This window comes from Rhineura floridana, chromosome 2, assembly GCF_030035675.1.
Source record: "Rhineura floridana isolate rRhiFlo1 chromosome 2, rRhiFlo1.hap2, whole genome shotgun sequence".
NCBI classification, from domain to species: domain Eukaryota; kingdom Metazoa; phylum Chordata; class Lepidosauria; order Squamata; family Rhineuridae; genus Rhineura; species Rhineura floridana.
This window is the reverse complement of record NC_084481.1, coordinates 114,841,703-114,868,679: the sequence shown is the minus strand read 5'-3', so window position 1 is coordinate 114,868,679 and position 26,977 is coordinate 114,841,703. Positions and strand designations below refer to the sequence as shown.

The following is a 26,977-nucleotide window of genomic DNA, read 5'->3' as shown; positions in this document are numbered from 1 at the left end:
CCTCTCCAAGCACCCTGTCCATGTGACTACTGGTCTGGAGTGTTTACACCTTATGTTGGGTCAAGGAGACAGATTAGGGATTCTGTTGGTGTACTGTCCACCCCGCTGCCCAACAGACTCCCTAACTGAGCTGACGGAGGTGGTCTCGGATATATTGTTGAGATCCCCCAGACTGTTGGTACTGGGGGATGTCAACATCCATGCTGAGACTACCTTGTCTGGGGCGGCTCAGGACTTCATGGCCTCCATGACAACCATGGGGCTGTCCCAATATATCATTGGCCCAACACATATAGCAGGGCATACTCTAGATTTGGTTTTCGCAACTGGACATGGAGATGGTGATCTGAATGTGGGGAGCCTTACATCAGTTCCTTTGTCATGGACAGATCACCGCTTGTTGAAGTTTAGACTTACAGCGACTTCTCCCCTCTGCAAGGGTGGAGGACCTATTAAGATGGTCCGCCCCCAGAGACTAATGAATCCGGATGGTGTTCAAAGCGCTCTGGGGAGTTTTCTGGCTGATAAGGTTGGCGCTCCTGTCGAAACCCTGGCGGAACTGTGGAATACAGAAATGACCCGGGCAGTTGACATGATCGCTCCTATGCGCCCTCTCCTGTGTAGAGCTCATACAGCTCCATGGTATACTATGGAGTTGAGAGCAATGAAGCAACATAGGAGACGGCTTGAGTGCAGATGGAGGCGAACTCCTGATGGATGCAACTATGCACTGGTAAGTGCCTATACTAAGTTGTATTTAGGGGCAGTGAGAGCGGCAAAAAAGCAATACTTCGCTGCCACTATTAAATCATCTATCTGCTGCCCAGCGGAGCTTTTCAAAATTGTCCAAGGACTGTTACATTCTGGCCCTAGGGACATGGTAGAACCATCAGAGGCCCGCTGTAATGCATTTGCTAGACACTTCCAGGATAAAATCCTGTGCATCCGCCGGGACTTAGACTCCAATGTTATAACAGTTGAATCAAATGAGGTATCCGGAACACAGCCTTGTCCTGATTTATTGGATGAATTTCAGTTGGTACAGCTCGAGGACGTTGACAAGGTGCTTGGACAGGTGCATGCAACCACTTCTGTATTGGATCCTTGCCCCTCTTGGCTAATAAAAGCTAGCAAGGATGGAACAGCCGGCTGGGCCAGGGAAGTGATTAATGCCTCATTGCGAGAGGGAGTGGTCCCTGACTGCCTAAAAGAGGCGGTAGTGAGACCGCTCCTGAAGAAATCTTCCCTGGACCCAGAAAACTTTAATAATTATAGGCCGGTAGCAAATGTCCCATTCTTGGGCAAGGTCCTGGAATGAGTGGTTGCGGGCCAGCTCCAGACACTCTTGGATGAGACCAATTATCTGGATCCATTTCAATCAGGTTTCAGGCCTGGTTTTGGCACAGAGACAGCCTTGGTCGCCCTGTATGATGACCTTTGGCGGAAGAAAGACAGGGGGAGTGTAACTCTGTTGATTCTCCTTGATTTATCAGCTGCTTTTGATACCATCGACCATGGTATCTTTCTGGGGAGACTCGCGGATTTGGGAGTTGGAGGTACTGCTTGGCAGTGGTTCCGCTCCTACTTGGCGGGTCAGCTTCAGAAGGTAGTGCATGGGGAGTATTGCTCGGCACCCTGGGATCTCCAGTATGGGGTTCCGCAGGGGTCAGTTCTATCCCCCATGCTTTTTAACATCTACATGAAGCCACTGGGCGCAGTCATCAGGAGCTTTGGAGTGCGCTGTCATCAGTATGCTGATGACACACAGCTCTATTTCTCCTTTTCATCTTTCTCAGGTGAGGCTGTCAATGTGCTGAACCGGTGCCTGATCGCGACAATGGACTGGATGAGAGCTAATAAACTGAGGCTCAATCCAGACAAGACTGAAATGCTGTTAGTGGGTGGTTCTTCTGACCAGATGGTGGATGTTCAACCTGTCCTGGATGGGGATGCACTCCCCCTGAAGGAGCAGGTTCGTAGTTTGGGCGTTCTTTTAGAGCCATCCTTGTCACTTGAGGCTCAGGTAGCCTCGGTGGCACGGAACGCTTTCTACCAACTTCGGTTGGTAGCCCAGCTACGTCCCTATCTGGACAGAGACAATCTCGCTTCAGTTGTTCATGCTCTGGTAACCTCTAAATTAGATTACTGTAATGCGCTCTACGTGGAGCTGCCTTTGAAGACGGTTCAGAAACTGCAGCTCGTGCAAAATGCAGCGGCCAGATTGTTAACAGGGACCAGGCGGTCCGAACATATAACACCGATTCTGGCCCGCTTGCATTGGCTGCCTGTATGTTTCCAGGCCCGATTCAAGGTGCTGGTTCTAACCTATAAAGCCTTACACGGCCTAGGACCGCAATACCTGATGGAACACCTCTCCCGATACGAACCTACCCGTACACTTCGTTCAACATCGAAGGCCCTCCTCTGGGTACCTACACAGAGGGAAGCTCGGAGGACGGTAACAAAGGGCTTTCTCAGTGGTGGCCCCCGAATTATGGAACGATCTCCCTGTTGAGGTATGCCTGGCGCCAACATTATTATCTTTTCGGTGCCAGGTTAAAACATTCCTCTTCTCCCAGGCATTTTAAGCATTTTAATATTTTTAACATTTAACATCCTACATTTTAGTACTCAGTATGCTAGTATATTGGCATTTTAGTGTGTTTAAATTGTTTAATATTTGGTTTTAATTGTTTTTGATGTCTTGCTTGTTGTGAACCGCCCAGAGAGCTTCGGCTATGGGGCGGTATAGAAATTTAATAAATAAATAAATAAAATAAATGATAAGTGGTGAGTGTTTGGGGGGGGAGCAAGATAGAATATTGGTGCAGGCTGGTTTGTGACTGGTTGAGTGAATGGGGGCTGAGAGTTTTGTATCTGAGTGTTTGGCAGTTGAACAGCAGATAGGGCTTGACATGTGAAGAGACGGAAGAGTTTTTGAGAAGGCTAGGGTTGGATGGGTAGTAGTGGGCAATGAGAGAGGATTATTTATAGCAATAAAGGAACTTAAGTAATATGAGCTGAAGAACAACAATCTGTAACATTCTTGAAAAACTGAAGTAAAAATATTGTTTATCTTTTGTCAAATAAAATCTGTTTGGGGTTTAAAACACACCTGTTTTTTAGACAGCTATTACAAAGAGTATAAGTGCTGGCAAAACAATCCAAGGTATCAGTGGTGGCAGCAGAGCACCTGAGAGAATAACTGTAGCAGGTTATAGGAGACCAACCCAGGGCTGAGATCTTTGAGAGATACAGAGATACACAGGGGGACTCGCTGTAAACGTGGACGTTTATACCAGCTGAGGGGATGGGGCAAAGTCCCTAATAGCAGCTCTGCTACAAAGAGTGGTGAAAGAAAAGGAAAAGGCATCTCCCTCTGCTAAAGGCAGAGTGCTGGCAGGTGGGGTCGTGACAATCTACAGTACAAATTACTACAGTTCTGTGTTGTTTATAAAACTTGTACCTGTCTGCTCCTTTAGTGCTGCTAAATTACACACACACCCTGCATTTATACAGAAGCGGACCATCCCATGCCAGTAAAGGCTATTCCATGAATTTTATGAATGTCTTCCCATCCTTGATACTGGTTTTAGCAGACAATGGTTTGTGCCATATTCAGATGCAATGGCAAACTATTGTTTGGAACTAACTGCACTTAGAACCTTCCAATCATGGCACATGAGGGAACATACAAGCCTGAAGGCTTACAATTACTTATGTTTGCCACACTAAATTATGACTCACTATTATGTTTGGATGCAACCAATTTGAGACCATTCTCACAAGACTTACCTTTGCCTTTTTTCAGCAATTCTGAGTATCTCACAGACCTTGGCAAATCTTTCAGATAATTCAACCATCAGGCCACATTCCTGCAATAGCTGCAAAGCCCGATCGGGACCAATTACTCTGGCCAACAGGAGAGCCACATTTTCAATGGTTACGGTATTTGACCAATCTGAAGTACCATTACTAACAGCACTGCCATTTTGCGTAGCTGGATGAAGGACACTACTGTGACAACTCTTTACAAGGCAAAGAAGGAATTTCCATTCTTCCACTGTCTCTGGTATTGCTCCTAAATGCAAAAGGAAATGGTGAAGAGAACCAAACCAGATTGCTTTGTAGGACTGAATGATATGTGTTTTAAAGTGGCAACCTTAAGATCACTGGTTGAGATATTTTTTAGAATTTCTTTTTTTAAGTGTTGTCATTGATCTGTCTGCTGTATTGGCCTCCTTCAGGAGGAAGGGCAGGATATAAATCGAATCAGCTATAAAATGTAGTCAGCCTTCCCCAACCTTGGGTCCCCAGGTGTTCGTGTACAACTCCCATAATCCTGGCTTGGGAATGATCAAAGTTGCAGTCCAACACACCTGAGGACCCATAGTTGGGGAGCTTTTCATGGTCAGAATAGAGTAAACTAATCCTTGTTAATCTCTTATCCTTAGGTTCTGACCTACCTAGAAATTAAAAAAAATTGTGAAGTCCTGCTGCATCTTGGCCTGAGGCAAGCATGCACAACTTGTGAACACCACAGTGAACTCAGCCCAGCAGCCATGTATGGGAGCCAACGATAAACCTTCTGATTTTGCTGCCTGCCTAGACAGGAGGCTTTTCCAGCATCTGGTACATCACAATACATGGCTAGTTGGGCTGTCTCCAGTCTCATAGATCACAAGTTGTGCAGAGTAGGATATTCAACTGTAATGTATTAACTGCATTTTTAAAAATACTGTCCTTAACTGAGCTCAGGATTGTGCACAACAAATATTAAAACAATCTATACCTGCTCCATTAAACAAAAGTTAATGACAAAATGTAATCAATTTACAAAAAATAATTCAACTAAACTTGTGGCTTTGAACTGTAGATTTTTACCATACAAGTTCAGTTTTACACAAATGGGTTTTCATTATTCATTCTACAATAATACGTTACTCATAGTTGTGATACAAAATGTCTTAGCCCAATAAGGCCAACCGTTCACGGGAAATACAACAATTAAGTCACTAAAATAATGCATTATATAACAATATATTTTTTTAAAAAGCTAGTTAGTACGAGTAGACAATGTAGAATCCCAGTGAAGAATCAAATTAAGTATTACAAACCATGTTCTCTATCCAACAAGTTCATATCATCCAAATGAACAATATTAGTAAGGGCTTCAGCTCTTCTATCCAGCTCCAAACAGAGAGAAAGATACCCAGGCCAGAAGCTGTAACAATAGTATGAAGAGTTTTAAAAAATCAAATCAAATACTTTCTATGAATTATAACCCCAGCTGACATTCCAATCTACCACAAATGTCACTGGGAAGATGAAGAACCTCCTCCTGTCTCCACCCAGTTGAACATAGATTCAGAGTATACAGAGTAATATGCAGATCACAGATAGATATATTGCCAACAGTGGAGGACTACCAATATGCTTTTTTACTCTCAAAATTGCATATAGTCAACCACTATATTATGCTGGGGTCTCTATCAATATTTCATTTGTCTTCATAGTGGAACAAAGACTCAACACACATCTCTCTCAATACCTAGAAGTAGTAACAGCACCCCTTTCTCTCTCAACATAGAACACATGCACCCCCTATTTTCTTAATAAAGAACTATGCAATCAAACCAGCTAGGAGGCACTATTTATATTAATACTTCTAGTCGGTTGGCTTCTGGATCGATTGGCTGGTTCACCCCACAAACCTCAACTTGGCAAGACAGCATGAGAGAAGCTCACAGCCACTTTGCTCCTCCCCAATCCTTTTTGGGGCCTTATCATGCTAAACCAATGACTGGCACAGCATGTCATCCGAATGGGGAGTTGTGGTTAACCTCTCTCCTCACTAACCATGAGCTGCAACCAAGAACCTTGGACCTAAATGAAGTGAAAGTCATGTCTATTAACTTCAATGTGTCTACTTTGAGTAGGACAAGCATTGAAAACCGCCCTGAAAAACCAAAATCCAAGATTTATATGGAACTTACATAACATTTTTTGAATTTTACTCTTGAGTAAACATTATTCATTTCTCAAGAGTCAAGTCATTCAATCTCTAGCTAGGTTTTAAAGAATTTTTACAAAGGCAAAATTATATAGCATCTATATTTCACCCAGAGTCATTTATCACTTATTCAGCAGCAACCAGAACACATGACTTTCATGTTGCTGTACTACCCTCAACTGGCCCACAACTGCATCTCTAGCAATGGGTATTCTATGCTGTACTTGTGATGAGGATGCTGCCCATTGGAAGGGGGAAGGAGAGAACAGGCACATAAGCTTTAACTCAGGGGTGAGGAAATCTATGGCCCTCCAGGTGTTGTTAATACCCATCATTTCCAACCACTGGCCATGCTGGTTGAGGCTGATGGAATCTAGTAACACCTGGAGGGACCATAGATTCCTTAGCCTTGCTTTAACTGAAATACAATTGAAGCTTTAACATAATTCATTATCATTGCTCAATGCTGTGCTAGGCTTTGGGAGGCGAGGCAGGCAGGCAGCATACTTGAAAGCGCTAAAGCTCATTAAATAAGTATTCCAGCCAGAAACTCAGCAGAGGCTGGAACATACACAGAGAGCATGGTTGGGCAAATGCATGATATATATCCTGGATAACTGATGCTGAATTGTGTGAACAGACTAGACTACAATAACGAAGTGAAATGAGGCAAACAGCTACAGCACTGGGGACTGGAGAAGACCTGCCCTCGGAATGAGTACTTAAGCATCTGAGTGCTTGCTTGCTCACTCCTCTGGGTTGCTGTCTTGAGACAGCTAAGGTCCCTGGTAAATGCTGCAAGGACTGGGACCCTTGACCCTAAATCCAGAGAGAGGCTGCAGTCAATCTTGCAGCCTCTTATATCAGCTCCTGGCTGGGTCAGGGGGCATAAAAGCCTGGCTGCCCTTGGGTAGCAGGTATGCCATCCTTGGAATCGCCACCGAAGGGGCGACACCAAAGGTAGTAATCTCTTAGGGAGTCCTGAGGGTGAGGGCACTACCCCTTCTATTATTATTTTTAACCAAAAAGGTAGGGCACACCAACTTGGTTTTTGTTTCACATGGAGGAAGGGGTGTTTTGGTGATGGGGAGTGGATGTCATCCCATTGTCATGGTCAGACCACTTCCTAGTGAAGTTTAGACTTACAACTCCAATCCTCCTCTGCAGGGGTGGAGGACGGATGAAGATGGTCTGCCCCCAAAGAATAATTGAATCCACGGGATTCCTGAATGCCCTGGGGGAGTTCCCAGTAGATAGAGCAGGTGACCCTGTTGAAGCCCTTGCCATACTGTAGAACAACAAGGTGCATTGGGCTCTTAACACGATTGCCCCCGAGCACCCTCTCAGGCATTGTGGAGCCCGGTTTGCACCTTGGTACACCACTGAACTAAGGGCAATGAAACAGGCTGGACAACGGCTAGAATGCAGGTGGTGAAAGATGTGCTGTGAGGATTATCGCACGAGTAAAACATCATAACCGTGCCTGTGTGGCGGTGAGGGCAGCTAAGAAGGCCCACTTCTCTACCACCATCGCATCCACAAGTAGCCGGTCCAGTGGAGCTTTTCTGTATTGTCAAGGATCTGTTCACATCAACTCCAGGAAATTGAGTTTTGGAACCTTCAAAGGCCTACTGTGAATTATTTGCAAGGCACTTTGGTTTCAATTAATGCAGCCTGATGACGTGGGCAAGGTGCTTGTGATGAGGCCCTTGCCCTTCTTGGCTCATTACAGCTTGCCAAGGGGGGTTGACTGTGTAAATCGAAAGTGTGGTCAACACGTCATTGCGAGAAGGAGTGGTGACTCGACCACCCCTGAAAAAGCCCACCCTGGACCCATTGGTTTGTAACAATTACCACTCAGTAGCAAATGCCCCCTTTTTAAGGAAGGTGATTGAGAGGGTTGGGGCACAGCAATTGCAAGCACCCTTGGATGAAACAGATTATCTTGACCCATTCCAGGCCTGGTTATGGGACTGAATCAGCCTTAGTCGCCCTGATGGATGACCTTTATCAGGAAAAGGACAGGAAGTTCAACCCTGTTATTCTTACTTGATCTCTCAGTTGCTTTTGATACCATTGACCATTGTATCCTTCTGGGACAACTTGGTGAGATGGATATTGGAGGCACTGTTTTACAGTTGTTCTGATCCTATCTCCGGGGTCGTTCTCAGAGAATAGCATTGGGTGATTGTCTTTTGGTTCCCTGGCAGTTGTGTTGTGGGGTGCCACAGGGTATCTTCTGGTACCCAATGCTGTTTAACATCTATATGAAGCCCTTGGGAGCGGTCATCAGGAGATTTGAGGTGAGGTGTCAGCAGTATGCTGATGATACCCAGTTCTATTTGTCTGTAACATCTGAATTGGGAGAAGCTGTGCAAGTTCTGGACCGCTGCCTGGACTTGGTGGTGGGCTGGATGAGGGCCAATAAACTGACTCTGAATCCTAGCAAGAAGGAGGCGCTGGGGGTTAGTGGTTCCCTAGTTCAGATAATTGGTCAGCTACCTGCTTTGGATGGGGTTGTACTCCTTCTGAAAGAGCAGGTTCATAGTCTAGGGATGCTCTTGGATCAATCTTTGTTGCTAGAGGCCCAAGTGAATTCAGTGGCTAGGAGTGCCTTTTACCAGCTTCGGCTGGTAAGACAACTGTGGCCGTTTCTGGACTGGGATAGCCTAACCACTGTTGTCCATGCACTGGTAACCTCCAGTTTGGATTACTGTAATGTGCTCTATGTGGGGCTGCCCTTGAGGTTGGTCCAGAAACTGCAGCAGATGCAAAATGTGGCAGCACAACTGCTCACTGGGGCAGGGTATCGTCAACATGTTACCACACAGCTGAAAGAATTGCACTGGCTGCCCGTTAGATGCTGAGCCAAGTTCAAGGTTCTGGTTTTGGTGTACAAAGCCCTATGCATCTTGGGACCAGGATACCTGAAAGATTGTCTTACTCCTTATACACCCAGTCAATCACTACGCTCTGCAGGTGAGGGGCTCCTGCAGATACCAACTTATCAGATCCATTCCGCACAACATACGGAGCGGACCTTTAGTGTAGTGCCTTTGGAATTCCCTCCCCTTAAGTATTAGACAGGCGCCATCTCTGTAATCTTTTCGGTGCCTACTGAAGACTTTCCTCTTTCAACAAGCCTTTTAAGCAGAGACCTTATCCCAGTCTGCGTCTGTGTTGTAACTGCTTTTTAAGATGTTTTTTAAGTTTTTTTTAAAAAAGATGCTTTTAAAGATATTTTGTTTTAATATATTTTAAACTATGTTTTTATGATGTTTTAGAGTCTGTTTAGTGTTTTTGTTTGCCCAGGCTCCTAATGAGAGGAAGGGCGGGATATAAATTTTAATAAATAAATAAATGAAACAAAGTGGGAAACATGCACAAGATAACCAAGATTCAGAAACAAGATTAATTTTACTAAGGATTTCTACATTACCCATAGCTTTTGCATATGTCAGACATCTTCTTTTTTGTTACAGTATCCACTGGGAGTTTAAGCAATAGTAAAATTAGCTGGTTATATCCCCAAGTAAATAAATGTGAATGGGGCCTGAAAATATTAATGCAAAAAGTCAAAAGTTAGGGAAATTACACAATGCTTTAAAAAAGTTTAAAGAAGGCTTAGCAGACAATATAAGTTTCTTTCAATATTAATCAAAACAAATTGGCAACGTTAAAGCAAGTTTCATACATTATGACCTAAAGCAGGGATGTTGTTGGCCAACTTCCGTAATCCCTGACCATTTGTAATACTGGCGGCACTAATGTGAGTTATTAGAGTCAAAAAACATTTGGAGGGCCAAACGATCCCCATCCCTGCCCTAAATAAAGAGGAAAAAATATGATGGGGCAGGCAAGGTACAAAAGCAGTTTTGAAGTTGTTTGGAAGTTTTCAAAATAAAATCATTCTTACTTTTTTTACAAGTAAAGAACTATCCGTCCCCACAGAGCAAAGTCATCCAAATCAATTACATATCGGGACTTCCGGGAAGGGTGACTTAGCCTGTGCCTGCTTTTGAGACGGGCTCCTGCCTCAAAAGAAGCTTATTCAGATATATCAGTCAGATTTTTTTTTTTTTTGACTGATTAAACTTCTCCCGGGTAGGGAGAAACGAAGAGATTAACCTCAAAGCCTATTTTTGTTGGGACGACCAGATCTCATTAATTTATGGGACGAGGTCCAGCCGACGAAGGTGGGACGGATTTTCAACAACAAGCTCTATCTGATAAAGCGAACGTTCATCTTATCTTCTAAGAGAGAACGCACTAACAGGCAAGCACCCTTCTTTCTATATTTTTCTTTTATTTGACTTAAATTGTTGCTGTTTAAAAGAGATTTGCCAGATTGATCGGTTTTTGACATCTCACTGGGGAGCCATAACTTCTCTCTGCTACTCACTAATTAATAGCTTATCTCTGTTTTTGTTGCAAAAAGCTGTCCTGGATTTGCATTCTAAAGATATACACAGAAGAGGGATTTCTATTCCAGATTTTTATTTTGAAGAATATTATATTGTCTGAGACTACTCTCTTTTTGGTCTATTTTATTTTGACGAATCTGTTTCCTGACGACCGCCATTAATTGTTTCGATCCTGGGAACTGCATTTTGTTTACTTAAGCATGGAGAGATAAGGCTGTCTGCTCTGTTTATACTGTGATGTCACCAAGTTTGGAGTATTAACCCAATTGTTGCTGAAATAAGAAGTGGTTTTCCTATATTTTTCTTTTAAAATGGCAATTAAGAAAGTGGCTGAGAATCTGGAAATAACTATGTTTCAGAAAATAATGGATGAGATTGAGATAACGAAACAAAACCTGCGACAGGGTTGTAAGGAGCTGAAAATTGAATTGAGTAAAATGAAGCAGGAGATTAAAGATATAGGGGTCCCTGTGAGAGAGGTGACCCTGGAAGGGGTCCCTGTGAGAGAGGAGACCCCGGAGATTGGAACAAACGTGGAACAGGAAAAAGATTTGGAGTCTATGGACTTTAGAAACAAAATCTATTGTTTGGAGACACAGGAGATTAAAGACATAGGGGTCCTTGTGAGAGAGGAGACCCTGGAGACTGGAACAGGGGTCCCTGTGAGAGAGGAGACCCTGGAGACTGGAACAGGGGTCCCTGTGAGAGAGGAGATCCCGGAGATTGGAACAAACGTGGAACAGGAACAAGATTTGGAGTCTATGGACTTTAGAAATAAAATCTATTGTTTGGAACTCAATGTTATCTCTGAAGAAATTAATGAAGATTCTAGAGATAAAGTTATCAATGGCATGGATAATCTTCTGGACTGGAATGATGTGATGGAGCCCAATATAGAGAAAATCTATGGAATTAACTGCAGCCATGTGACAATGGAAAAACTTTCAAGAGATGACCCAGTGTATTTTGAAAAAAAGAACAGAGATATGATTTTACAGCAGTATTTCAGCAACCTATTCAGAATGGATGGCAAGAAAATATTTGGGATAGAGGTAATTCCCATCAGACTCTTATTATATGACTATGGCTTTGACAGCAAGATTATTATGGAATACTGATAATGGAAGATTGGATACTGAAATTACTGGACTTAACAAGACTACTGAAGATGGAAGATGGAAAATGGAACTAACAGGGATAATAGAACAATGGCTACTGAAATTACTGAACCTAACAGATTCTGATGTGATGGATTAATTGAAATGTTTATTTTGACTATGGTTATGACAATAAGATTATCATAATTAGTAATGAGATGGATTAATCGATATGCTTATCTGGAAAAAAAAATTGATAGATATATTTCTTAAAGAATTGAAACCTCTCTTTGACTTTTTGTGGAAAGAATAAAGTAATGTTTATGAGATTTGATGATTAAGTAAGATAACTACTGGAGGAAAGTGATTTTATAATATGACTTAAGAGACAGGATTGTTATATATTATAGACTTATAACTGATTTGATCTTTGACAAATGGGAAGTCAATATTTTACTCTTTATTTTTTATTTTTGTTTTTTTTTTCTTTTTTTCTTTTTGTTTAACTATTTTTGATTTTGTTTTTTGTCTTTGAATGTTTTATGAAAATCTGAATAAAAATTATTGGAAAAAAAAAAAAAAACAAATCAATTACATATCATGCCTTCTATATCAGTTCTGTATCACTTCACAGTTGCCTTGTTCCTGTCTAAATACAATCCCCCAGAAATATGAATACTATTAGAAAATGTGGACAAACAGCAAGCTTGGGTCACTAGAATTCATACCGTGGATTTCCTTGGGCATCCATTGTACTTGATGTATGTGGGGCATCTTGAGAAACTGCCAAACATAACCATTCTAACTGCAATGATTCAGGATGAAGAAGAGATCCAAGAAAAGATAACCTAGAAAGTAATTATCACTAATTATTCCAGTTATTATGTATTTGAGACGTATGTGTATTGGCAATAAAAAGATTATCAGCATTCAGCCAAATGCTAGGACTAGGACTAGTTTCACAATATAGCATACTCAAATATCACAAGTTGTGTTGCCTTTTAAAAGAAATGATAATCCAATTATTAGGAGGCAAGGCAAACCTTTAATGCTCTATTGTATGTGAACATACTATATTAAAAATTTCTCAAATAACCATGTCATAAGCTTGATGTATACAGCTTTTTTGCGAAGTTACTATCCAACTCAAAATATTGTTTTTCTCCTCAAAAGACCAAATGTCATTAAGAAGGGGAAAATATTTTAACGATTTCCATGCAGGGACTAGGACCTGGGAGACCAGGGTTCGAATCCCTACACAGCCAGGAAGCTCACTGGGTGACCTTGGACCAGTCACTGCCTCTCAGCCTCAGAGGATGGCAATGGTAAACCACCTCTGAATACCGCTTACCATGACAACCATATTCACAAGGTTGCCATAAGTCAGAATTGACTTGAAGGCAGTAATTTACATTTATATCACTTATATTTCCTTCCCCAAAGTAAGAGAGCACAATATGTACCGTTCATCTTCAGCCTTTGATTTGATTAGACTGTCTAAATATGCTAGAAAATGCTCAGGATTGCTTTTACAAATTTGCTTGATATCTGAAGGCAAAATAGAGGGATAGAACTTGATCAGGGGCCTTAGAGAAGTCTCTCCAAATTTTTCATAAAGCCTATATAGAACAAAAAAATAACAAAGACACAATTACTTAGAAACACAATTCTTCTCAGAACTATAATTCATTCACTAGTATGCTATCAATTCACACATTTAAACATAGTTAATACTGCAAATAATAATAAGGTTTATCACAATAGTAGTGAGGCTTCCCTGAATCTAGATTATGATACAATAATTAAAAAATAAAGGGAAGATTCCATTCTCTGGATGCAACACCACACATTTGCATATGATAGTGAAAGAAGGGTCAGCTCTACCATTAGGCAAAGAGTCAACCACCTAAGGCAGCACATGCTGAGGGCACCAGCAGCAGCTCACGGCTGTTCCTCTTAAGGCCCTTCTGTTAGACAACAGAGCTGTATAAACTATACACCATGTCCTTGCCACCATCCCATCTCAAGTATTGTGGAGGACACTATCACAACAGCAGCTTTGAATTATGATTCAACTGTCAGTCTAGTCAGCTTCTGTATGTGGGAAGGGGTGCTGTCTTGTCCTTCACCTCAGGTAACGAAGTATCATGGGCCAGCCCTGGGAAATGAAAGTATGGGATCTCCTCCTCTTAATGCATATGCAAGGTGACTGATTTGTTAAGAGACTAGATATGCAAGCACAGAATTGAATAAGATGCATTCAAATAAGTCAAATGGTATATACCTGAGTGTATGTGCTAGCAACACAGGAGCATCCCAGGGACCGAGATCAACTAGCAATTTCAGTGTTTGAAACATATTTCCACTTTCCAATGCCTTAGTGACTGGACTAGTCTGAGTCAGTTCTGAAACAAATAATTTTACATGTTACAAACCACCGTACTGAAAAGTAGCATTAAGCACAAAAAAACCCTTGGTCTAATATTCACATAGCAACAAAAGTTAAACTGAGAAATTAACTTAAAGCCAAATAGAGTGAAACAAGTGAAATTCAGTCAATGTGATTCAGTAAATATTTTAAATAGATTTAACTTTTATTTTTATGAACTGAAATTAGATAAAGCATTTCAACTGCACTAAACTTTGGCATGACCAGGGCCACATTATTCAATGCTGTATGTTCTTTGTTACACTTAAGATGTTTGTTTTTGTAACCCACAATCTTTGGATGCAAGCCACAGTAAGCTGCTATTGTCACGTTTGGAAATAGGTGTTGAGCAAACAATTTTCTGGCACTATTTTGTGAAAAGTGTGTAAGACTGAAGATAGAGATATGATTTCTGGATGTTTGTTCATGAACAATTAAGATCCACTACATTAGAATTCTGGGCAAAGGGGCATCAAATGCTCTGCATCCTCACCGTTTCTTGCTTAATGTGGACAGCATTCCTACATTTGTACTTATTAACTTATTCTGCTGAAATAGTAACAATTTTATATTTCTAAAATGGCCATGTTGCATTTCAAGTCATGTTTCAAATCATTACATACTTAATCCAACTTGAATTGGATGTTATCTACCTGTAACACTGATATCTATTTTACACCACTTGAACAGTAATTACTTTCTCCAAAGAATCCTGAACATTATAATTCAGTTAGGGGCCAAGAATTCTCTGTAAGAGATTGCTAGCCACTTCCCCAAACTTTGATTCCCTGGGAAAAGGGAATGACTAGTTTCCATATGGATATGCCCTATGAGTTTAGACATATTATAGGATAACACAGACTTATTTAATAATCATTTTGTATATTATTTTTTAAAATTAAACATGCTCATTTCAACATAATTCATAGGAGAAGCTTGGAAGTGTTTTCAACAAATTTCTCCTTGAATAAACTCTATAATGGTTCAACACATTTAAAGACACACGATCCAGTGACAGTTCAATCCTATGTGTGTCTATTTAGAAATAAGCCCCAATGAGTTCAATCTGACTTAATCCCAGATAAGTGTGTATAGAACTGCTCCGTGAATTACTTACCTTTTATTCTTTCCACATAGGTTTCCCAAACTTTGGGATGATTACTGTGACAGGTTATAATACACTTCTTCAGCCTTTCCACATCCAGAAGAAAAAAGTAGTCTTTTATGAATCTACAAGCCAAGGCATGTGAAACCTCTGGCTGTATACACTGTTCACCATTTATTTGTGAATACTCATACACATTTAATTCAAAACATAAAGTTGTCAGCTCTACCAGATCCTTTTGAATGTTTTGTGGTATGAAACATGGGGAATAAATCTGACGAGACTGGTTAGAGGTGGCCTCTGATTTAGTTTGTTTGCTCAGTATTTTATCAACCTGACTGTTAGTATTTGACCTAGTATTTTCTTTCCAGGTGTCTTTTTGTCCTTTATTTACACCATTATTTTCACAGTTTGTTCTCAAGACAGGTAACTGTTCCTTATCTACAAGTTCATTGTGTCGATCCATTTCCACATTTTCTCCAAACACTTGCTGTTCTTCAGATTGCAAAGGCATCTCTTTGCCTATCTTAGATGAGTTGTCTTCTAAACTGGCAGCTGCCTTAAATCCAAATACATCTTCTAGAAATGGAATCCAGTCCAACAGAACTGCCCTTAAGCACTGTGGCTGTAACAAAACTAGTGGATCCTGGAGTCTGGTCCTGTAAAAAGGAGATATTCAGACTCAAACTTTGATAAATACTGGGAACAAGCTATATACTGCTGATCCAACTTTGCAGCTCTATACAAGTGCTCATCCCAACTCAAGACAGTTGTCTTTCAGATGTGCTATTTTATTTCTTGCACATATATCCCGATATTTAAATGATTCCATGAAATTTAAGAATCTGACATCTGTGTTCGTATGGAACATCTTGCACATGTTTTTAGGACTGCAACCCACAAGTGCTATCATTAATGTTTTGGGCACAATCCCATCTATCATTGCTACAATACAGATACATGGAAGATTTCCAGACTCTGTAGATATAAAAACTTGTTTCACCCCCAGCCCTACACATGCAATTAATACAATGAATTATTTGGGAGAATGGAAGGCTTGCGTGGGCCCTTATATCCCCTTCTAGCCAACTATGATGTCCCATAGTTTATAACTATGGCTCCTGTGCTTCCAGATAAATCCTAAATGTAACAGCTAACTACTTTTTTTTGAGAACTAGTATTGCACTATATGTGGAAATATTAGCATAGTGCCACCTAGTGCACAGTTTTATAATAGTCAACTTTTATCTGTGCAGACCATGCCGAGGGAACCTCCAGCCCACAGGCCATTTCAGGCCTGGCAGGATGTTTTCCCCCAGCCATGCCCACCCAGCCTTCAAAGGAACAATCAGAAATATCAGAGTATGCTCCTAATTGTTCCTCTCCAAGTGAGGTGTGCGTTCGGGGCCTTTTAAATTTGGTGCCAAATGCAAGCCACCTGGGATTGACCCAGGAGATCTCAGTCAAAGCTCCCAAGTGGAACAGATCCATCTTCCCTTACAGGCACAGCATGAATCCAAACTGCTCCTGCAAAGGAAGAAAAGAATCAGGAGCACACTCTCAATTCTTTCCTTTGAAGTTAAGTAACCTGACAGCAAGGTGGCATCAAGTGACTGACAGATGGGCAAATGTCAGGGGTGGGAAAGTTCAGGATCTGACCCACCTGGTATTCTACAAATTAATTTATTACTTTTATCCTGCCCCTGCTCAAAAGGAGCTCAGATTGGCATATATGGTTGGCCTCTCCCTGCTCTGCACATTGTATCCTCAGGCTACTGACGATTTACTTACAGGGTCTCTATAGTTGCTGCCCTGAGGTCTTTAAGGTGGTCCTCTTCTTGAGGCTGGCTCTGTAGCTCAACCCTTGAAAGAGAAAATTAATTTTAATTATCAATAGGAGGAATGAAAAACAATCTTCCTTATCTCATCCGTTGTGTTTCAGTAGAACTCTACAGAATCTAGAAGATCAATCATCAATATAGAACAGCAAAGCCTTTCAGTTTTCTTTCCACTTTGCTCACAGATTTTTCAGAACTACAAATACAGAATTTTGTACTCTTCATCTTAAAATGATGACCATGCATTATCAGAAGAGTTCTGGGCAGGGATTTAACTATATTTCTCTTACCAAGCCCCTCTCTCTCTCTTAGTAAGCTTGGTGTTTCATACGACACAGTGAAATGCATGGCTGGATTCCATTGCCAATAGCTGAGGGCTGCTTTTTGATGGCATTTTAGCACATTGCTGGAACAGGGTGATTCAGGCACACATTCTCATGAGGAGCACAACACAAACATAAAACCCAAAAGGTATAGGTCCTCAAGAGTCAACTCTCAAAGCTGTAGTTCTTCCTACCTCATCATCCTACTGAAAAGAAAAGGATTTTGCACAGGCCAAATGAGCTTGTACTCACTCTTCTTCCCCTCCTCGAGGTTGTGCTACTATTGCCATAGTCACTTCTGGCAGTTGTTCTTCATCTTTAATGTCCTGTCTGATTCTATCAGGACTCGCATGAAGAGTACCAATCTTCTCTGTGGTCTTGCGTACAAAGCTAGAAACACTAGAAATTAAATGTAAACACTGAATGATTACCAACAAGGGCAGAAAATAGATTAAGGCAAGCAAAAGGAGCTGTGTGGCACTTCAGAGTTTATTATAGCACGAGTTCTCACAGGTCTTCTTCAGATACATAAAGCAGACAGAGAAGATGGTAGATGTGTTTCAGTGTTCTTTGTGTATGAACAAGAATTATTTTGGTCAGCATAAGCAGAGGTTTAGAACAACAAACAGTCTCAATCTATGATTGTTAAATCAAGAAAGGTTGAGGAAAATAGAGTTAAAAGGATTAGCTGACTGCTAGGTTTAAGCTACATGTCTAAGGACACATTTAACCTATAAAGTGGAAAATTCAAATAAAAGTCATTGTTTTTATGATGCTCTATCCACTATCCACAGTTGATACGACAACTCCCTAATCCTGAAATGCAATATTTGAAAGTATATCCCATTCATTCCAATTGAATTTCTTTCATGCTTTGTGGCTTTAGGCTGTGTTTGAATGAACAAAAGTAAATGGAATCAGGCAGCTTGCACAGCCATTCAGGATTGTGTTCTGAATCTGGTTCCAATCGTAAGACAATTTATTTGGCTTTTATGCAAACTGTTTGCTTTCAATGGTTTTGAAACTTACAATTTAGATGACTCTCAGCCAAATAGCTCAAGAATTAGATCCTTACTAAATAACCCTTTATACCCTATAATTTGGGATTGTATAGTGTTATGCTGGTAACACAGACAGTTAGGTTAAGAAGATTAATGAAAAACCTGTGCTGTTGCAGAAGCAAAATAAGCCACACTTTAAAATTAGTGGTAGACAGCTGAAGGTTCATGGTCCATCCTGGAGAATCTCTTTTCTCCACCAATCTCCTATGTCTTTGTAAGGATTAAGAGAAGTCTTTTAACCCCAGAAAATCTCCTGCTAGCTAGTTTCAAAGAGTCAAAGGCTAGAATGGAAAATATATGGGTGAAATAATGTCTAATGATTTGACAAAACAAAAAAGATATGTAATGGGTGAGGAATTCACAGATGATTTTACCTGTCCTTGACAGCTTGAAGAGACACGAGGGGGGATGGGGAACGGAATGACAATGGAATACTGAATGGAAGAAAAGCCTCATTCCGATCAGTGTCGACCACCACAGAAGCATGAGATACACTGTCTAACAAACAAAATTAAAATTTAAAAAGTCACAAAATGGAGTGATTTGACATGCTTAGGACTTATCAGATGCTGTGCTCCCCACCAGATTTCTTTCACCTCCTTCAAGTTGGATCAATGCCCAAAAGTATTCAGCCATAATTGCCACTTTTTCCCAGGGCACAGGGAAAGTAGCAACACATTCTGAACATCCAGTGTTTAGCTAATTTCGCAGTTTTACTTTTTGTTTTTACAAAAACTATTTGATCTGTTACATTACTTTTAGCTTAGCTTCAAAGCCACTATAAGAAAATGCAACTTGAAATAACAGTCCTAAAACATAGGTAATAGCAGCTGTTAGAATCTGCAAGACCTGAGAACTTTTAAAATATTTTTAAAAAGTCTCCTGGAATCCATAGAATTATAAAGCAGTACATTTAGAGATGTAGTTTTCACCTGTCCTCAATATCACTGATATTTCAGAGTGAGCAACAGACCATTTCAACAGTGCATTAAGTGACAAGAAGCAAATGAAGCTTGAGTGTATGTGTTATGTGCCTTCAAGTCGATTACGACTTATGGCGACCCTATGAATTAGTAACCTCCAGTAGCATCTATTGTAAACCGCCCTGTTCAGATCTTGTAAGTTCAGGTCTGTGCCTTCCTTTATGGAATCTATCCATCTCGTTTGGCCTTCCTCTTTTTCTACTCCCTTCTGTTTTTCCCAGCATTATTGTCTTTTCTAGTGAATCATGTCTTTTCATTAAGTGTCCAAAGTATGATAACCTCAGTCTCATCATTTTAGCTTCAAGTGATAGTTCTGGTTTAATTTGTTCTAACATCCATTTGCCTTTTTCACGGTTCATGGTATCCGCAGAGCTCTTATAGTACCTCAGTTAACAAATCCTCCAGAAACAAACGTTTTAACAAAGGCTTGTTCAAAGATGAAACTGATCAGCTTTGCTTTGCTATGGATAAACTTTCAAGCACATGCCTTTGCTTTAAGGTGAAACTGCCCAGCCTCTGTTTTTGCTGTGCTATGGATGAACTGACAAACCTGTGTCTTTGCTTTGCTAGGGTGAAACTGACAAGCCTATGTGTCTGCTTTGCACCAAAGAGATCTCTTGCTTTCTCCCAGGGCTGGGGAGGGAAGGATCCAATATGATTCAGAGGAGGGGAAGGCGAGGGAGTGGGTGGGTGCCAGGTAGGCTCCCTTTAAAGCCCCTGTTGAAGAAGCCTCCACCTTCTCTGAGTGGGTGTAGGAATCTATCCCTATTCTTTTCATGTTATTCCTACCTCTGGTAGGAAAGTTTCTGTTAAAGAAGTAATGTCCAAGAACACATCTACTTTGTTAACTGAGGTATTACCGTGTAAGAGTTCCAATAATAAGAAATAAGGAACATGGGAAATACCCACAGAAAGCATTTTCTGCTATTGCCTGTTTTGAGCCTTCTCTGTTGTGGCTCCTAGATTATGGAATGCCCTCCCTATGCGCTAAGAACAGTGCTGTTTTTAGACGCTGCTGAAGATCCATCTTTTTATGCAAGCATTTGGTTAAATTTCTACCCTTTATGCCATTGTACTGATGTTTAAGGATTTTATTGATTTGTTTATGGATTTTTGTGTGCTTTCGTATTTTTAAAATCTCTGCATGGTTTTATGTGTGCTTTGTATTTTTAAATCTATGTAATCTGCCCTGGGACCCGCATTCCAGGTGAGAGGCGGATAACAAAAATAAATTTATTATTTATTTATTTTGAGCAATATGCAAACCTGAATGTCTAACTTCATTCTTGAACTCAATGCATAGACTTAAACTCACTCCTCCAAGTAAACCTTGAGGTATGCAATTTATTGAAGTACAAAGATCAGATTTTTAAAAGAGACTCTTTATATTTCACTCAAGGGGAAATGACTATTAAAAAATCTTCATTATGTATATTAATGAGAACAAAGGGATCTATTCAAAGAACAGGACTATTCATTACAAGAATAGAAGGTACTATTCGCTATGAATGTTATCACGAAATAGTACCAAATGAAGTGTATTTCATGTTTCCAAACATGCAAGATTTACAACACACACACCCAATCCCTTCGTTCTGATAAAAAACTGAATTATCCTGTCAGCCAATTGTCAGCCTGATGTCTCATTGAAATACAGCAGTCAGGTGCTTATAGAGTTTTATAATAGCCTGACTGGAGGCTGAGGGGAATCAGCTAATAGGTTTCTGGAACAAGAAAGTAACACCCAGTGGGCAGCTCTGAGAGCAGCAGAGATGATGATTTGTATGACTATTTCGATCGTGATAGCGGCCTTCATTCACATAACAAGGCAGCAGTATCAACAATAGGTGGCATTAAGCAATGATGTCCTACATACAAATTATCAGACTTTCTCCTAAGAATTACACCAACCTTTCCTTAAATGACAAGGAGGTATAACCTTTTAATTTTAATATGCCATTTTGGAAGAAAAAAACATGAAACCAGCATTCAAAACTGTTCCAACAAACGAAGGAAATGACAATTCAGAGAAACCCCTAATCATGCCAAATGACTGACATTAGCAGCAACTTTGCTTTCAGAGACAACAGCAAATCCTTAGCTATTTACTGGCTACATGTATTAGCAAGTATTTACATTACCAGGTTCCTGATGCTCTTCTTCCTGGTGTGTGTGAAATTCTTTCATCCTTTCATCTTCTGAGAGGGTTTGGCTATGCAAGGAAGAAGAATCCTCATCAGACTGGCTGCCTCTTCGACTAATAACACGATAAATTCCAGAATCTAATATGCTGAAACTTTCCTATTGAGAAATCATAATGTAAGCTTTATTTCTTTATTTCTTTTATTTATTATTTTATTTGATTTATTAATCGCCCATCTGGCTGGATTTACCAGCCACTCTGAGCAATGTACATAACAAAACATATAAAACAGAATATCAGAAAGCAAACAATAAAAACTGTAACAATAAATGATAAATAAACAAGGTAGAGGCAACTCAGTTTCAATAATAGGCTTCTCGCCTGTATGGTCCGAGGTGTAACTAGAGATAGGAGTTCCTGATGTAAGTCTTCCCACCTTGGCATAAAACCAGTGTAGGAGATAGTCCATTTACAGGATCAAAACCGGCATCTCCTCCAGATCCTAACATCCAGCAGCTCCAACAAGGAGAGGGGCAGAACAACCAGCCTCTCAAAAACGAAACTAACAGAGCAGTTCTTCTTACAGAAGCCTCGGCGAAGGGGCCAGAGTGTAAATGTCTCCGATATCAGGCAAGTGGATGAAGGTTGCATGGAAGGGCGGCCGCTGCTGCAGGAGCGCTTCCCGGGCCTCCAATCCACCGCCGAAAATGCCAAAAGATCATCACAGGAACCAACAGGCCACAATAACGGGCCCGCCGAGAGGCCACAGTTCCTCCCCAGCTCCGGCTCCAACCAGCCCGGCGCTTTCCACCACAAGAGGCAGCGGCACCTGATGTACGTAGGTCCCTGGGTCTTATCGATAGCTAGCATCCAAGTGCATTCCCATGCTTTGTAACCATCAACCAAGGGAAGATTACCCTATAAAAGCCATCGGCGGTGGGGCTCCATCGCCCATCGGTGTTGTCTCTACTGCCATCTTCGGTAAGGCAAAAAATTGCCTTAATAAACCAACTTCTGGGGTTCAGTGCACACCAAAAAGACAAGTTTTTAAGTGTTGTGGAGAACATATTTAACTCTCTCACTGAAATAAATGGGAATTACCAATGGAGTCAGAGTTGGAATGTGCCCTTGTTATTTCTAGAGTTCAAAAATACTGTAATACTCCAATTTAAAATACTTGCATGCCTTCTTTGAGAGTAAATGCTTTCAAGGCAACATAAATAAAATACAGACTAAAAATAAAATGAGGCAAACACAAATGGTGTTGTTCAGCTCATGGTAAGGCTTCTAGCAGCATAACACGAAGGGAAGTAGTTTGCAGTGCTTTCCCCTTCCCCCTGAAATCTGCTCTACAGGGTCCATCAACCCCCTGGAGCAGATTTTGGGAGAGGGGACTGTAGGGAGGAGAAGAATAGCCAAACATTGCTTCTCTCCCTTGACAAAAGCCTTACGATGAGCTGAGTGACACCACAAGTATAACTCCCCCACCCAAAAAATGGAAAGATGTAATACAAATAAAATTCTGGGGAACTAGCAAGTAACAAAACAAAAAGGCAGCCCACCCAACATTACTAAAATACATGTGTGACTTGTAAAATATAATACATGTTTGATGTGAAAGCAGTGGCCATTTACATGCAAATAAGTGTAGCATTCATTTGGTTTTTAGCTGTATTTTTTTAAGGAAGGCAAAATCAGTTTTGCAGAAAGAAGAAACCTCTAGGCAAGATTACATTTATTCTTAGGCTATTTTTATTATAGGCAGAATATGTACTGTATTATAACTCTCTCCAAATCACAGCATTATAGCTTCAAAACCGCTGTCACACCAGAAGCATCTTGGAAGAGAAAATCCAGGCCATACCTTCCATTATAAGGAAGTCTAATGCACATAATTTATCCTCTTAAAAATTAAAATAATGAAACACAGATAATAATTTTCAGGTACTTATGGACAATGAATAGTTTATCACTGTTTTTACTGTATATATTTTTTAACTTGTTGTAAACAGCTTTGATGTTTTAAAATGAAATAGCAGTATACAAATATATTTATAAATAAATGAAAATCCAGTCAATTTAAAAGTGTATCACCTTTATAGGAATATGCTTACATGTGAAGAAATACTGCTCCTCCTGCTGCTGCATGCAGAATCTAAAGGCTCAAGCTTTGAAATCAGTTCTTCAAGTTGAGTAATGATATCACTTTGTGTTGAAAGATCCAACTGTGATTTCAAGTGCTCTAGCTTATCTACGGGAAGAGCTTTTCTTGCCTAACAATGCACAAAATGAGTATTTTATTAAACAGATAACTAGGTACTGTGATAAGCTGCCACTGTGTTAAAAGCATTAAAGGGAAATTAAGTTTACATGACAAAAGTTGGCAGTGATTATTCTGTAATGTGTCACAATTGCTTGGATCATAAGGTTAATTAGCTTAAGGAAGTTCAGGAAAGCTTTATGTCCTCTGCTCCCCCATACAATCACTCCCCCCACAAGGGTATCCAGAGCAGGAATGGCCAACTTTAACAGGTGGGCGGGGCAACCCACCTATCACAACATCATTATGTCACACGATTGACAAGCAGGTTGTCCTACTCACCTGTCAAAACTTCTTGTGTGGGGTTCCCAAACTTGAGAACCACAGCACAAGGGGTGCTGCCAGTCTCCCTGCTCTCCTCCTTTGCATATCAGGTTTCAGAGCTTGAAAGAAGCCACAGAGTGGCTTCTAAAAACAGCACTGGGAGAGAAAACAGTGCACCCTCCTTCAGTAAGATGTGCTCCTACCATCCATCAGCTGATGGATGGATGGGGGTGCACCTTGCTCCAGCAAAGGAACAAACATAAATCCAATTTAAGCTCCCAATTGTCCTTTGAAGCCCCAAACGTACCCACCCAAAACCGGAAGTCAAATGACATCAGCTGTGAAGTGGCAAGTGTGGCTTCCCCCATCAAATGGTCTCACAGGCCAAAAGGGGAGGCCTGGAGCATCATGTTTGGGCCACAGGCCAAAGATTCCCCACCACTGCTTCAGAGGATTGAGGGGACCACAACAGTTTAGGATACAATATAAGGAGCTACTGAGGGAGAGGGAGAATCACCCAGAATTCAGTACAAATGTTGACCAATTCTTTCTTCGCCCAGGTGCCCCCTGTGTTCTATCTCACATGGCTCCTCAATTCTCCAGAAAAGCTTGTTGGGGGGTGCAAATGACTGCAAGGAGGGAGCAGGAAAGTTTTCTTTCCTGAACTTCCTTACGATAATGTACCTTAAGATCCAGGCCAATATGGCAACAGATGACCTTTTATTTACACTGCAATATTTATTTGTTCTCAGAAATGCTTTTAAAAGACAATTATTAAATATAAAAAATATCATATAAGACACATAAGCTTTGATTACTCGACATGAGACAACACAATTCTGGAAGAGGCAGCACACTCTAGATGCAAGATTCCAGAAGCTTCTTCTAAGCAAACGGTCTATACATCTTTCCACCGGCAGAAGGGAGAGATGACAGACTTTTCCATTGGTGTGCAAACAGAAGAGCTCATTTTTATGTATTGCAATATCATGGATACCTAGGCAAAGGAGATAATTGGAAGTCAGTCTGAATACACATCTCCTCAATGTTGCACGTTATATTTCGTATTTAACAAACATATTCTACCAATCAAGATTTTCCGATTATGAATGTATGACGAACAAGACAAGAGAAAGCTTCCTTCTCCAGCGATAGTTGATCATTATTACCACAAGGGAGTGCACCATAGGCTATCCCAGTTATGTGGTGTTCAGTTTGGGCTTGTAACAAACGCAAGGTTTATTTCCACTTCAGACTTTATGCCATCACATATCTAAAACAGACCAAGCACTGCTTCACATGTTTACCCTACATGGCTATTAACAAAACACACACTTGTGTGGGAAAGTCTTATAGACATAATCTGTTTTGTCCAACATAAACATGTTTGACTGATGCACACTGCACACACCTGCTTCCAACATGGGCACAGGTGGCAAAACTGATACCAATCTCAATTTTCCCACAAGGCAGTGAAACTTTATCCTGACATCTGTCTAAGAAAAATATAGTATGTGAAGCAACTTTTATTTTTTGTGTCTGATTATGCAGTTATTGGAATACACTCCTATGTATGAGAAGAGGGGCTGATTTCTGTGCCATCCACCTAGGAGAACTTCAAAAACCTATCACAGTTGTAGTGCAACTGCACCAGTCATCAACTTTCATCTAGGCATACAAATCACCTTCAGAATCACAAGCAGGGTGGATAAAAGGGAGTAGGAGGCAGATGGAAGATTGCCAAGGGAATAACAGTTAGGTCATTCACTACCGCTATGTCCCCACAAAGCAAAAATAAATCATTAAGCTTAGTGCAAAATTTATCCACACACTGGGTGAAATCCAATAATGTCTGCCTGCCAGAGGAACGTACACCATTGGTAGTATGGATCCCCACTATCCTGTTGCTCCCCCCCCCCACGCCCTCAAAATCTGCAGGAGGGGAGGAAGAGGAATTTCACCCACACAGCATTGGGTTTTCCTGTTTTGTTGGGCTGTGCGCATACAGGGTATAATAAATATTTTCAATTAAAATTTATTCCAAATTTTAATCTGTCACATAGCTGATGATAGGCATTTTTTAAACACAAAAAATAAAATTCATTTGCACTATTTCAAGAGAACGTGAAAGTCAATTTTTGAGATCCAAGCTCAACGTACAATTTACCTTTCACTTCACTCCAGAGCAAAACTTGAACATTTTGGGGAATGAAAATATAAATGCCTCTTTCTGTCCATGTCATTATAGAGTGCTCACTGTAAAGAAAAAAATGTGAGTATGCACAATGGTTCTGCCTTTGTCATCACTCCAAAAATTGTGAATGCTTGAATGACAACACAGGGACACTCTCAACAATGCAGCAGCAGTCTGTGGGGCAAAGTGGGGGGGGGCAACATTGCTTACCTGGATTCCCAATGCGGAAGTCACTGCTGGTAACCAAGAGGGAGAGGGGCAAGGGCGCAGGGAGGTCAGCATGGTATGGGCACAGCAGCACGAGAATCGAATTGGCTCCACCGCTGCAACTGCATCAGCCTCCACACTGGGATGTCAGGTAAGCAATGCCACCTCATCTGGCTCCACCAGCTGCTAGTACCACAATGGATGAGCTCGGCCTTGGCTTATTTTAGGAATAGCTATGGGGAGGAGACTCCCTCCCTCGTACAGAATTCCACACAAACAGAACGGGGCTTGCTTGAACATAGTCACCCATTAAGGCTGCAGTCCTATGCATTTTTACTTGAATTCAGTGTTACTTACTTCCAAGTAAACAGAATGAACAAAATTATGGTAGAAGTACAAAAGCCAGCTCTTTATCGTTGCAGCATACAGGCAGTGAAGGACTTATCATATAACACCCAAGAGCACAATTTTCTGTGATTCTTATAAAATTCAAGTAAATTGATGATGTAATTGAAAATAACCATCACATAGTGTTTAGACTGCCCAATTTAGGGCCTAGAGACCTGGGCTCAAATCT

At 40.9% G+C, this 26,977-nt stretch overlaps 1 protein-coding gene across 4 annotated transcripts in view; it reads right to left on the bottom strand.

Moving 5' to 3' along the window:
• HPS5 (HPS5 biogenesis of lysosomal organelles complex 2 subunit 2) overlaps positions 1 to 26,977 on the bottom strand; it is a 39,515-nt gene that overhangs the window by 3,205 nt on the left and 9,333 nt on the right. For 3 of the 4 annotated variants that reach the window (XM_061610216.1, XM_061610217.1, XM_061610218.1), the window contains exons 9-22: positions 26,167 to 26,255; positions 24,818 to 24,996; positions 23,530 to 23,688; positions 21,414 to 21,573; positions 18,664 to 18,787; positions 17,481 to 17,627; positions 16,859 to 16,930; positions 15,080 to 15,726; positions 13,819 to 13,939; positions 12,998 to 13,153; positions 12,263 to 12,382; positions 9,453 to 9,566; positions 5,118 to 5,224; positions 3,796 to 4,081 (exon numbers count right to left, since the gene is read on the bottom strand). In XM_061610216.1, coding sequence (XP_061466200.1) covers positions 3,796 to 4,081; positions 5,118 to 5,224; positions 9,453 to 9,566; positions 12,263 to 12,382; positions 12,998 to 13,153; positions 13,819 to 13,939; positions 15,080 to 15,726; positions 16,859 to 16,930; positions 17,481 to 17,627; positions 18,664 to 18,787; positions 21,414 to 21,573; positions 23,530 to 23,688; positions 24,818 to 24,996; positions 26,167 to 26,255 — 2,481 coding nt within the window. The remainder of the gene's footprint in view (positions 1 to 3,795; positions 4,082 to 5,117; positions 5,225 to 9,452; positions 9,567 to 12,262; positions 12,383 to 12,997; positions 13,154 to 13,818; positions 13,940 to 15,079; positions 15,727 to 16,858; positions 16,931 to 17,480; positions 17,628 to 18,663; positions 18,788 to 21,413; positions 21,574 to 23,529; positions 23,689 to 24,817; positions 24,997 to 26,166; positions 26,256 to 26,977) is intronic. The other variant, XM_061610219.1, reaches the window with a different exon arrangement.